The sequence below is a fragment of the Rhinopithecus bieti genome, unplaced genomic scaffold, assembly GCF_001698545.2.
Source record: "Rhinopithecus bieti isolate Rb0 unplaced genomic scaffold, ASM169854v2 scaffold_1673, whole genome shotgun sequence".
Taxonomy (NCBI): domain Eukaryota; kingdom Metazoa; phylum Chordata; class Mammalia; order Primates; family Cercopithecidae; genus Rhinopithecus; species Rhinopithecus bieti.
This window is the reverse complement of record NW_016804690.1, coordinates 9,018,652-9,032,686: the sequence shown is the minus strand read 5'-3', so window position 1 is coordinate 9,032,686 and position 14,035 is coordinate 9,018,652. Positions and strand designations below refer to the sequence as shown.

At 36.4% G+C, this 14,035-nt stretch overlaps 1 protein-coding gene across 1 annotated transcript in view; it reads right to left on the bottom strand.

The window, feature by feature from the left end:
* Positions 1 to 14,035, bottom strand: part of USH2A (usherin) — an 821,881-nt gene that overhangs the window by 245,292 nt on the left and 562,554 nt on the right. Inside the window, exons 44-45 of the mRNA XM_017870028.1 lie at positions 10,903 to 11,237; positions 9,872 to 9,994 (exon numbers count right to left, since the gene is read on the bottom strand). Coding sequence (XP_017725517.1) covers positions 9,872 to 9,994; positions 10,903 to 11,237 — 458 coding nt within the window. The remainder of the gene's footprint in view (positions 1 to 9,871; positions 9,995 to 10,902; positions 11,238 to 14,035) is intronic.

Genomic DNA, 14,035 nt, shown 5'->3' with positions numbered 1-14,035 from the left:
ATTAAATTGTAACTGTGACCAAAGTGTACAACATTCTCCCGCTGAGAGTTCTGCTACAGTGAGCTGTATTTTGCCACAGTGTGAACATATTTACTTGAGTCAATACAGTGGAAACTGAATCTTACTTTGCAGAAGGCAAAAACTGACATGATGATGTGATATGAGGAGGACTTTCCAAGTAATTTATTAAATTGACGATAAAGCCACCATTTTTTTAAACCAATTTTGGGCAGAAGACCATCAGGCTTCCTTTGTTTGCTGCAGAAATGCCTGTTTAAGAAAATGCTATAAACAGACACAGTTGGGCTATGAGTGGACAATAGCTTAGATTGAGATACTTGCTTAAATATGTAGTGCAACACACGACCATCCCAGAGGCATCGTGTCCTGGATGAGCAAACACTCGCCTCAGATCATTACCTAATTTGGGTTTATTAGATGATCAAGGATACCTCATCTCTAATGCAAGGCCCATAGTATTTGTCTCAGTATGTCCCAATCTTTGCTGTGACGATGCAAAGGTGGTGGGGTGTGGGTGGGTAGGTGCCATTTGCAGGATTGTGCTAAATAGTTTGACCAAAATTATATCAGGATCCTCAGAGCACTTCGCTCCCACCTAGGTACAAGAAATCTGCTTGACTCATCCTGTTTCTTACTCATAGCCCAAAGATATGTTTGTAGGTTTCTGCCTGAGCCACACTGAAGGATGTTGCTCTATTGTAATTACAGGTAAAACTTAGTGACTTTTTGAGGCTATTATCTATTTCTCCTAAGTAAGTGCTTGCATCAGATTTTCTACACTTCCCTGCTTTACCATCTCTTCTCAGTTGTTTATTACCTCTTTTATTTCTGCTTTGTCTGCTGCAGTGGGTTGAATTGTATATTACAAAAAGATATTTTCAAGTCCAAACCCCTGGTCCCTGTGAACGTGACCTTATTGGGAGCTAGGGTTTTTGCAGATGTAATCAAGTTAAGATGAGGTCACATTGGATTAGGGAGGACCATAAATTCAAAGATGATGTCTTTGGAAGAAAAAAGAGAGGGACATTTTATAGACACATGGATACACACAGGGAGGTGATGGCCATGTAAAAACAGAAACAGAAATTGGAGTTATGCTGTCACAAGCCAAGGATTTCCTAGGGCTACCAGAAGTTAGAAGAGGCAAGAAAGGGTTCTTCTATAGAGTTTTGGAAGGGAGTCTGGCCCAGAGGACAAATTGGTTTGCAACTTCTTATATCCAGACCTGTGAGAGAATAAATTTCTGTTGTTTAAAGTCACCCAGGATGTGGTATTTTGTTACTGCAGCCCTGGAAAATGAATACATATGCTTTTTAGCAAGTGCTAAATAGTCCAAATGATCCAGACAACTAAAAAATAATAATAGTTACTTAATAGCTGTCAGGCATTTTCTATAGATATTAACCCATTCATTCCTCACAAAACTCTATAAGGTGCCATTATAATACCTATTTTGAAAATAAAATAAACAAGGCTCAAAGAGATAAATAACTCATCCAAGTCATTGAGATAATAAGTAGGAGGACTAAGATTCAAATATAGGCAGTCTGATTTCAGAGCTTGCTCTTTTAACCATGATGCTAAACTGCCAACATAATAGTGATGATAATAATAATAGTAATAATAACAATTAGAATGATAATCTGTTCTGTCCATACTTGGATGATGTCATATCACTAGGGCTTGACCTTTGTATTATTTTTCTAGCAGAGGGAATAGATTTTTTCTTGCACATTCAAACAGTCTGGCCAAATTTCCTTTGCAACCAATAGAATGAATATGAAGGATGGTGAGCCGGGGTTAAGAGGGTAGCAAGCCTATGACAATGGAATGAAATGAAGCTAATGGCTCACAAGGGAATTGAACCAGTGACCTTGGCTTCATTAGCTCTCTCCCTGGGTAAAATACTTATAATTATATTTTACTTCATAAAATGACTTAAAAGAAACGTAGCTAGAGTCTGGATACCTAGTCTCCTCTCCTATAATATGTAAATTTTTCTTCCACATGTCTATGTTATTATACAATTAATAATCTTTATGGATTTAAAGTGATACCATGTTTCTGGCTCTTTTCTACATGTGGAATTAACAATATCAAGTGGCACTAAAAGGGTTGATTGTAAATAAATTCTATAGGGTTTTAGTTCTTACAATACTTTAAGAGATTTCACCGTAATTTAGGTACGGCAAAATATACAATTTACATCTACAAAACTCAGGTCACATGTCTGTTTTCAAAGAGGTTCTAAAATTTTACAGTAAGAGATGGCTTTAGAGTTTATCTGCTTCAAATAACAAAGTGTCTGCTACTTTTTCACAACTAGTTAATAGGGTTAGCTGGACATAGGGTTTCTTCATTTCCAATATTCCACTATTTCCACTTTTTAAAAAAATGTAATTGGGAAATGAGTAGATATTTCACTTGATGCCGTACATTGGTCTTTTGTACTTTCTTTAACTTCCATTGTTAAGTTAAATTTTTAAGGAAACAAGATTTTTTTTTTCTTTTCTTTTCTTTTTTTTTTTTTGAGACAGAGTCTTGCTCTGTCCCCAGGCTGGAGTGCAGTGGCCGGATCTCAGCTCACTGCAAGCTCCGCCTCCCGGGTTCACGCCATTCTCCTGCCTCAGCCTCCCGAGTAGCTGGGACTACAGGCGCCCGCCACCTTGCCCAGCTATTTTTTTGTTTTGTTTTATTTTGGTAGAGATGGGGTTTCGTCGTGTTAGCCAGGTTGGTCTCCATCTCCTGACCTTGTGATCTGCCCGCCTTGGCCTCCCAAACTGCTGGGATTACAGGCGTGAGCACCGCGCCCGGCCGAGGAAACAAGATCTTGAATTCTCTTAAACGCTGAAATATACTGTTTTCATTTCGTCTGAATTCCAGTCTGTATTTAGTAAGAATATATACCTATGACTTGTCTACGTATATATATTGATTCACATTTCACCACTTCATATCAAAAAAGAATGTATTAGTTAGCTTGAAGTGGTTTTCCATTCACTCTATGTATATCATTTTTCAAATGGACTTATGTGTTGATTGTTGACATTAAATGAGACATTCCATTTAACAAATGATAAAATAATACATTTTAAAACAAAAATGCTAGATCAGTTAACATCATATACTCATGACAAAACCTATGTGTACCAACCGATTTCTTCTCTAAACACAAACTGTGTTCTCTAGGCGTGTCTTGAAAAACGTCTATTTCAAACTCTGTAGGAAAAAGTTTTTGCAATGTAAGTATTCAAAGTAAGTGAATACTTATACTGAGTCTAAGCTCAGTACGATGTAGCTAGTAAAATCAATTGTTTGTGGGTCCATTTAGGAATACTTGGACTATTACAATAGGTTTTCCCTCATTTGCTTGAGACCATGCTTCGGCTTCTCCCTCCGCCACTCCCCAAACAGCAAATTATAAACTTTATTATGGTACAGACATGACTATCGTATTTTCCTCATAAAAGCAATATGTGTTAAAATCTTACTTGTGGAACAATATTCATTTTAAGGTTCGGGTGTCATTACTCCAATGAATTAAAAAACCAGATTATGTTTAAATGATGCAGTTTTAATTTGTTTATTTACTGAATAGATAATATTATAAATGAATGAATAGATGTTTCATAGTTATTTAAGCACTCAGTCTCAAAATTTCAGGTCACTTATGTAATTTGTTAGGTTAGTGAGATAAAATCTACCTATCCAATAGAAAATATCTCTGCTGAAACTTAGCAAAGTGCTCCTTTTAAAATATTTTGAAAACAAATTATATTGTTTTTTCATATTTAATACATCACTTCATTCATTCTTTTGCTCATTCATTTAATATTTATTGGATATTACCAATATGCCAGATGTTAAAAATAATAAAATTGTTATCTGTCCACCTGGAGCCATAGTATATATAAAATTTTACAGAAATATGTTTTTAAATGAGAGCATCTAAAATATTTATTCACTTCTTCCTTTTTCTTTGAACACACATCAGATGAAGCATCTAATTTAACCATATCCATCTGGGAAGTCTTCATGGAGGAGGTAACATTTGGGGCAGGTTTTGATAAGAAGTGGTATTTTGTCCACTGAAGACATTTGTCCAGGGCAAAATACGTGAAGACTTGTACCTTGGAAGGGTCTGATATGTTTGGGGAAACCAATAAAATTATTCAGGGCAGCTGCAGAATGCCTGGGGTTATTTTCATCAGAATTAAAAATGTGTCAACTTTATTGATGTCCTAACAGAATTCATATGTCAATATGGTCACCAATATAAATCATGCTTCTGAAAATGCAGGCTATTTAGTTACTTCTTCCACTAACTCTTCCTCATCTCTGCCACAACCCAAAGTATGCTTGAGTACACCATCACACAAGTGTGGATTTGAGAAACCTCATAAAGCATACTGTTCCTTGCATCTTCAAATCTTTTGTGGGAATAGCAAACAAAGAAAAACGCAATACTGTTTCCATTGCTTAAGTCTATAGCTATTAAAATTTTCAGTTGATGGTAGGCACTTTAAAACATCTTTTTGTTGATTCTAAAATAGTATTGAAGATCTTTGCTTCAAAATTGAAGAGTAATGTTTATCATGCTTGAATATTACTATAATGTGAGACATTTTAGATTATGAGTGAAAGTTGAAGCTGTTATGTTTCTGTAGCTATCTATACCTACACTACCAGAATTATCAGACCTCAGACAATTTTGCAATAATTTCCATCTTTGTTCTACTTTGTCATCAACATGAGAAAGAAACACAGACAATGAAAGTAGTTTTTCTTTTTAATTCTAAGAAAACACTAGGGGAAAAAACCTCCTATGACAAAACACATCCTTCTGGATTTAGCAGCTCAGTTTTCATGAGTGATATAGTTTGGATATTTGTCCCCTCCAAATCTTATGTTGAAATGTGATCACCAATGTTGGATGTGGGCCCTAGTGAGACGTGTTTGGGTCATGGGGTGAATCACTTATGAATGGCTTGCTGTCATCGCTGCGGTAATGAGTGAGCGCTCACACTATTAACTCAGGGGAGAGCTGGTTGTTTAAGAGCATGGCACTCCTCTCATCGCCCTCTTGCTCCCTCTCCTGCCATGTGACATACCTGCTCCCTCTTCACCTTCCACCATGGGTAAAAGCTCCCTGAAGCCTTCACTGGAGGAAGACATTGGAACCAGGCTTCTCGTACAGCCTGCAGAACCGTGAGCCAAGTAAATTTTTCTTTATAAATTATCCAGCCTCAGGTATTCTTTTACAGCAATGCAAAATGGGCTAATACAATGAGGTAACACTTAATGTGATAACACAGAAAAGGACATTGTGAGGGCAATGTAAAGCATTGAAAAAAAATCCAATGGGAAAAAACACTGTGACCAATTTAATTTGAATGTGAAATACATGTTTACTCATTTTGAATTGAGTACATGGCTATGAGATGGCATACCAGCATTGACAGAAGTTGGCTTTCATTCCTAGACCCAATTTCTATTCACATTCACCTATTAAGGAAGAAACTAATAGCATCTACCTCATCTTGGTAGTCATGGGAGAAGCCTTCCTTTCACTTGCCCTTTCTATGTTCAAAGTTAACTTCTTTACTTAATAGCTACAACCCGAAATTATTTATATTATAGAAACACGTGTCATGGAACTGATCCAGTCTTTCATACTAGCAAAGATAAAGATGCCATCTATACACATTTAATCTTATTACAAAGGAGAGAAACAAAAGTTATATTCTTTTGAAAATTATCCCCACAGAAATGGCATCTCTTTTAGGACTCGAAATATCTTTATTTTAGTAGGTTTAAAAATATACATGAAAATATATGTCGATAAGATTTAAACTTAGAATTTATGATATGTTTAACTTAAGCATTTACATCTTAAACAAGTCTTACCCTTCTTTGAAAAATAAAATGAAAATGTGTTAATTTTGAATGTTTTAATTTAAATGCAATACAATTAGTGGATTCTCGAGGAATCACATAGAGGTCTCCATCCAAATAGTCATTGTAAAAAAAAAAAAATACTCTGAGAAATTTATAAATAATTGAAAGGAATAGCAATTAGAACATGCCTTCCTTCATAAACTTAATGAAAGCTAATTTATAAATCTAAATTACAACCTGCAAGTCAATATTTTCTCTATAATAGTGAAATAACCCTATTCTTTCTTATAACTTGTTCTTTTTTAAATCCACAACGAAAAGGAGAACATGCTCATTGTATTCTTAGCAGCTTTATCTGATCACTCAGGAGCGAAGGCAGTGTTGTTAGGTGCTGAAAATTGTAAGGGTAGATTGACGCTTAAAATGAAGGAGGTCGTCGCCCTCTTGTTAAACTCTGCCTGACTCACATCGGCAGCTCCAGGTGATAACAGCACGTTCACCAGATTTTCCAAGTGATGAAAATGTCAGGAAACCCAAAATTATAGTTCCCCCAACAACCATAACTTGGTCACTTTGCAAGGAATTATTAAGGAAGAAAAGTTAAAAACTGACAAGCAGTATAAACCTGTAGTTATACGGAGTTCGTGTCTACACAGGCAGAGCAAAATTCAATAATGAGGCAACTAGCTGTGCAATTTAGACAAATTTACTCCTTATGTAAGATAACCATAAGAGCAAAAAGTATTTTTGTTAGAATTAAATTATCTGGATAATTGGCTTGAGACTGTTTTGTACATGTAGATATAAAAGAAAAAATAGCTATTAGAATGATCTGAATTTCCAAATATGATGCTTTAAATTAAATTGGTGCTTTTCTATACATTATAAACACATACTTCGCCAAAATAGACCACTTGAACTAGGAAATTGGCTTCAACTTATATTTACTGTCACAAATATATTCATAAAAAGATGTCTAGTGAATCTTAATTTTACTTTTTATATCAGGAGAAGTGCCATTTAAAAGCTAATTCTAAATGTAACTATGGTGATAGTCAAGTCAAGATGGTAAGAAACACTTCAGTGCTCCTTTTATTTATGCAGATGTTAAGAAGGAAATCGGGATGGTAGAATCTGGGGAGAACAGGAAATTACATATTCCTCCCAAAGACATTAGAATTCAATTAAAAACTCAAGAAAACATACCTGCCCAAACAAATAAATCAGCAAAACAAATGTAGGCAAAGGAAGGGCCATGAAGAAACTGTAACACAGATGTGAACCAACACGTGACGAATACTCAGCTTCATCCCCGTCTGCAATTTGAGAGACCACTAGCAGACCAGCAGGAACAAGGAGCCCCAGATGTTGCCAAGGTGGCCAGAGGCACCATCTAGTCAAACAAGATCACTTCCTTTAAACAGAAAAATATCCCCCCACCAGGTGACCAAGTTTTGGTTTTCTCTCTTATTTGTAAGACACTCCCCCTTGGGCTAAAGGCACGTCTAACTTTTTATGGACTTACAAAGGGTAGAGGGCTAGAAAAAGAGATTCTCATAAAGACTCACGCTACTTACTCTGAATGTTAAGAAGAAATGCTTTTCTTTTTTCTACAAGCTGTATGTAAGTTGTAGCTGTTATTCGAATAAATAAAAACAATCTTTGCAAGTACTACCAGAAAAAAAATGACATTTGGCATTATGAATCTAGTCAAAATATCTCTTCAACACAGTTTTGTTATCAGCACACTTCCCTTCCAGAAGCAGCTGTCATGGGTGTGTTTATGTCATTTATATTTCAATTTAAGTTGTGGAAATTCATTTTATTTTTTCCTGAAATCTTAGATTTTAACCTCTCATTAAGAATCCTTAGAGGAATCACTAAAAATTCATAACTCACTTCATGGCCTTGGTCCTAATTATTTAATAAGTTTTCATTTCTTGAGTAAAGAAACAAAATTAACTTTTGGAGACTTTCTCTTCATTTTTACTGAGTATCTCATTGCTAAAACTCAGATTCAGTAATGTTAAATAGTCAGGTTCTATTTATTTTTGGAAATAGTTATATTTAAGCACTTAGAGTTCACAGACCACAGGAAGCTACTATTTGAAATGACTTCTTTAGGCAGAATTGGTGACTCTGTAGATAACTCTGACAGCAATTAATATACATCACACTCTCTACGGAGAGGGCGGCGGAAAGGGTATCTCCACTAGATTGTCAGTTGTTTGAGGGCAAGGGCTAAAATGTATTTATCTTTCGTTCCTTATCACAGTGCCTCAGCACATAGTAAGCAAAAATAAGCAAAATAAATGAATTTCTTCTACTGAAGTGAAAATCATATAGGGATGTCAAATCAAGTAAATAATGAATCAAAAGTAGTTGAGAATAGTATAATGACCATGGTAATTTAGGATGAGCAACATGGATCTGCTAGTAATTGACCAATCTTCACCTATAAAAGTGGCAGTTTCATATAGTTCATTCTGTGGCTTGATCAGATTTATGCTATGCCTCTCTCTGAGAATCTTACAAGAACTAGGATGTTTTCCCATGACAACTTTTTAAGAGGACAGGAGACTTTTCCTTAGTTTTGCCATTCCCCAGAGACACAACACTACAGCTATAACATTCCTAAGGTGCAGAGAAGTCAAGTAATTCTTGATTGAGCTAAAATGTTTTTCCTTGAAGCATTCAGGTGCAGGGCACTATGTGCTGCTATGTGCCAGACACCATGCTAGGAACTGAAGAAAGAGTCATGAGGACTGCACCCCTGCCTTATGGTAGATCTGATAATATAACGTGGTGTTCAGACAAACAGTCAGGCCAGTACACTACAATGGCAATAGTGATATGTTAGGGGATGTCCTGTGGAAATATTACAGAGGAGCTGAATCAGACCAGCAAGAGGGTTGGCAGGAAAGGCCTCCTAGAGGAAGAAACCTCTAGGCTAAGACATGGCAGATGATCTAGTCAGGCAACAGGAAAAGCCAACTATGGGGAAAAGCTGAAGGAGCAAGTGTTGTATGTTGGAGGTACTGAATGCAATGCAAATGTGGCTGGAATGTAGAGGCCTTGGTAAGGAAGGGATGGGAGACAAGGCTAGAGTGGTAAACAGGGTTCAGACTACAGCTACCCAGTGGTGGGTCTAGAAAAATAATGACCCAGATAGAAAAGTTACTGAAACATATGATCGAGGCGTTTTCATAAAATAACATTCATGTTTTTGGAAATTTAATCACATTGCTTGAACTCATGAAGATTTAGAAGTCATTTAATTCTATAAAATCACCTCATTTGATGGACAACAAAAATGAAGCCCAGAGAAGTTAAGTGATTTTTAAGAAGTGAAGCTTTGTAGCTTAACATCACAAAGCTAGTTCTCTAGCATGGGATAAAGCAGAGCCCAGATCTCCTAACCCTCACATGTAGCACCCTATTCTAACATCACCTATTAGTCCTAACTTAATGTCTTTAAACTCTAGATTGAATTCTTTCAAGTCCCAATCCTGCTCACTAAATTTTTTTGTAGACTGAATCAATAACTTACAATCAATCATAAGTCATTATAATTCATTTATAAGTCATTTCTAGAAATAGCAAGCATTCTACAAATGGCCAGGAATTTTCCCCATTTTGTATGTGTTCAATATTTCCAAATTCTTCCATTACATTTTATGTTTAGATAGAGCTGTGACAAAGGCAATAGGTTAAGGCTTGAACATCTACAAGTTCAACTTCAAAAGGCTTATTTTAAGCATGCAGTTAAGATGGAAAACATTAAACATGCTGACTGTTACAGTTGGATGATCAATGCCACAGATAATAACCAAACATGTTTTATTGCATAACTGATAACACGCTCACACAATGAAGACACTAAGATACTTTGAACTATTCAACATGCCCAGAACTAAATGCCAGCATTTGTTTTATAGTTTTGTAATCTCACCTGCTAAGACCCTTATCTTCATAAAACCACTGAGTTCCTGAATAAATATTGTGCCACCGATTTAAATCTTCTGGGGGATTTGATGCAAGTGGTTGCTGGATTTTACGTCTCAGAAGCTCATATCTAAAGCAAAAGACAAGCAGGAACATCAGGATTAGCTCAACTAGTATTGAGATTACCAAAACTCAGGCTGTTTTGTGGCATGTGCTTGTGATATATGTGTGCAAGCATAAAGAACAACATTTTAAGTTTACAGTTATGTGGTTTTGTTTCAGATAATTTTTTTTTCTGGAAAAAGTTCCATATATTTAATAGTTTGAACAATCAGTTGCATTCACATTTTACTATTATCTGCCAGAATGATAGCATTTTAGATTTCTTCTATGTTAGATTTGCCAAATCTTTATTGCCAGTTTTACACAAAGTAGAAATACACAAAGCTTATCAAGTTAATGGTTTCCTACGACTATCAATACTTTATAAACAATGATAATATTATCAACTTTGTATTCTCAGCCAAGTATGAAGTTTGGGTTGTTGCGAAACAATTTCTGACTCACAGCTCTTTTCTTTTATCTTATCTGGATCACTGACCACACTCCTCACAAGTTTCCATATGCTAATAATGTGCCAAAGAATTACGTGTTAGCCTTAGAATTTTGAGGTACATTTGTGCAAATGTATCATATAGAACATACATCAGGTTTGCTTAACATATAATAAAAGTATATGTTGAAAATGAAGTGACAGATTATGTAGCAAATCCTTATAGAATGGTGATTGTGGTTTCAAGGGTCTTTAGTTCTTCATATATGATGATTATATTTCTACTTTGATAAACTTTGATGTTTCCATAATAAGTTGAAGTGTACAGTAATGGTAGTGTGTGAAAGTTATGAGTCAGTGGATATTCAATGCCAAGTTAGTTCTATGTTCATACAGAAATGCACTGTATGTGAATCCTTCACTTCCCCACTTCTCGGAGAGATAAGGACCATAGCAAAATGAAAATCATAGTCACCTTCTCTTACCTCAAATTAGGTCCATTTGGCTTGGATGGTGGTTGCCAAGAAATCACAACATATGATTCACTTAGTGGAATCACAGACAATGGGCCAACATTCTGAGGTACGGTGGGGTGAGTGGTAATATAGGTAGGTAAACTCTCTGTGCACCCTCCAAGGTACCCATTACCCCCTGAGCAAGCAACAATGGTGACAGAATAATTAGTGAAAGGAATCAGATGAGTAACTTTCTGACTTAACACTGCGGAAGTCACATTGGTTATAGTGATGTGAGGGTCAGGCATGCGAATCTCATAGCTAAGTAGGTCTCCGTTCTGGATGAGTGGGGGTTTCCAAGTGACCTGAAATGAAAGATAAACTTAGAATCAGTGTGATAATACAGGAATAGAGCAATTGAAGTTCACAAGGCCTAGAATTTTGTTTTCAGTTAAGTCATTTTCTAAACACCTGTATTCTCCTGAGTCCTTAGGACTAGACAGTAATGAAGGGTTTGAGATCAATTAGCAGTACTCCAGGAGCTAAATGAAATGCTGTTTCCTGGGTTTGGCTTTCAGTCTTGCCACTTTCTATGACTGTCAGACTGATACACACCTCAGTGATTCATCACCACCATGGGTGTTCTGAAGGACACAGAGCAAACACATGGAGAAAATTCACACATCCACATGTTTCAATAGCGTTGCATAGGATTTGATAGTTTTCATGTTTATAACTCAATTAAATGAAACATCGGAACTCATTTCTTTGCACTGTTAGTGTGCCTGCTAAATAAGTCACTTTTTCTTGGAGGAAGGGAAAGAGAAAACATTATTCGTATTTTCTAAAGATGGGAAATTGAGTTCCTGAATCTTACTTATATATAACTTAGCAATTAAGGCATTAACAGCACATCCTCTTCTCTGGGATAAGAAAATGTATAGAAAGCTTTTAAGAGGGGGAAGCCAAAGATGTTTGTGCTTAGATAAAACGTGGACTTGAGCAACAGAAGAAAAAACAACATTTTGTAATAGAATTCTAGAATGTCTGAAGTTTATTTTCTTTTCTTGCTAAACTATATAGGAGCATAGTGGTAACACACTCATGTTCTTATGGGGAAAGAGATCCTAAAAAAATGTGCACAGGCCATGACAAAAATCATTTATTTACAATGTATCCTGTTTCATCTCTTTTATTGGTACCTTCTAGTGCACCTTATATAAATGCCAGGATGTATATCTCATGTCCCAGTCCGTAAGCTTCTTCATAGCAGGGATAAATTGTACATCCACTTAGTACCATGTGCACAGAGGTGGAGTTCAGTTAGTAATTGTAGTCATAGTTTGTTAGATTATATTTTTTCCCTAAATACAGTTATTTTGAAACCTTAAGAGACAGATTTCTGCAAGGTGACATATTTATATGTACATTCGTAACTCTATGCAAATCAAAGAGGAGCAATATAGAAATTAAAATGGAGAAGGACTGACCATAATTTTCTATCTTAAATCAAGGGGAAAAGGTTTCATCCAGGAGGACTATGACCTGAGGTTTTTTAAAGAGTGGTCTTACTAATAATTGGTGACAAAAAGGGCTCTCATCGCATGTTAGCTGGGCAATTGCTTGATGATTAATTTGGTAATTTATAATTAACAACAGGCCAATATCTACCAAATTATACTGCAGGGCATGAAATCATTGTTAATCTTAAAAAAACTTTTTGGAGAGTTCTAAGAAGAGAGGCTGGGATGAAGAGAAGTTTCAGATGTGGTCCTTGTAAACATAGAGGATTTGCCTGGATGTGGAGAGTATTTTTAAAAACACCCTAAAACAAGCAAAGGTTGTAGAAGAGACATAGGACTCTAGTTGTTTTGGAGGTGCAATGCTGTCTGTGGACCTGAAAAATGAGTCAAGGTCAAACTCCAACTCAGAGGGCTTCCTGGTATTTGTAACATAAATGAAAATATAAGAGCTATCAGAGCTAAATTCAACCTGACTAATCTGAAAAATACGGCTTTTCTTGCCTCTTAGACCAGAATACTTTCAGAGTTCAGGTCAGAGCTTGACAACACTTTAAAGAATTAATACTTAGTCTCTGCCATTGCCTATGTCCTGAATGGTATTGCCTAGGTTTTCTTCTAGGGTTTTTATGGTTTTAGGTCTAACATTTAAGTCTTTAATCCATCTTGAATTAATTTTTGCTAAAGGTGTAAGAAAGGATCCAGTTTCAGCTTTCTATTGTGGCTAGCCAGTTTTCCCATCACCATTTATTAAATAGGGAATCCTTTCCCCATTTCTTGTTTTGTCAGGTTTGTCAAAGATCAGATGGTTGTAGATGTGTGATATTATTTCTGAGGGCTCTGTTCTGTTCCATTGGTCTATATCTCTGTTTTGGGATCTAATTAAACTAAAGAGCTCCTGCATAACAAAATAAACTACCGTCACAGTGAATAGGCAACCTACAGAATGGGAGAAAATTTTAACAATCTACCCATCTGACAAAGGGCTAATATCCAGAACCTACACAGAACTTAAACAAATTTTCAACAAAAAACAAACAATGCCATCAAAAAGTGGGCAAAGGATATGAACAGACATTTCTCAAAGAAGACATTCATACAGCCAACAGACACATGAAAAAAATGCTCATCATCACTGGCCATCAGAGAAATGCAAATCAAAATCACAATGAGATACCATCTCACACCAGTTAGAATGGCATTCATTAGAAAGTCAGGAAACAGACCTCTGGGGACAGGGCACAGCTACATAACAACAACAACAAAAAAGCAGCAGAAACCTATACAGATGCAAACGACTCTGTCTGACAGCTTTGAAGAGAGCTGTGGATCTCCCAACACGGAGGTTGATATCTGAGAAGGGACAGACGGCCTGCTCAAGTGGGTCCCTGACCCCTGAGTAGCCTATCTGGGAGACATCCCCCACTAGGGGCAGTATGACACCCCACACCTCACAGGGTGGAGTACACCCCTGAAAGGAAGCTTCCAAAGTAAGAATCAGACAGGTACACTCGCTGTTCAGCAATATTCTATCTTCTGCAAACTCTGCTGCTGATACCCAGGCAAACAGGGTCTGGAGTGGACCTCAAGCAATCTCCAACAGACCTACAGCTGAGGGTCCTGACTGTTAGAAGGAAAACTAT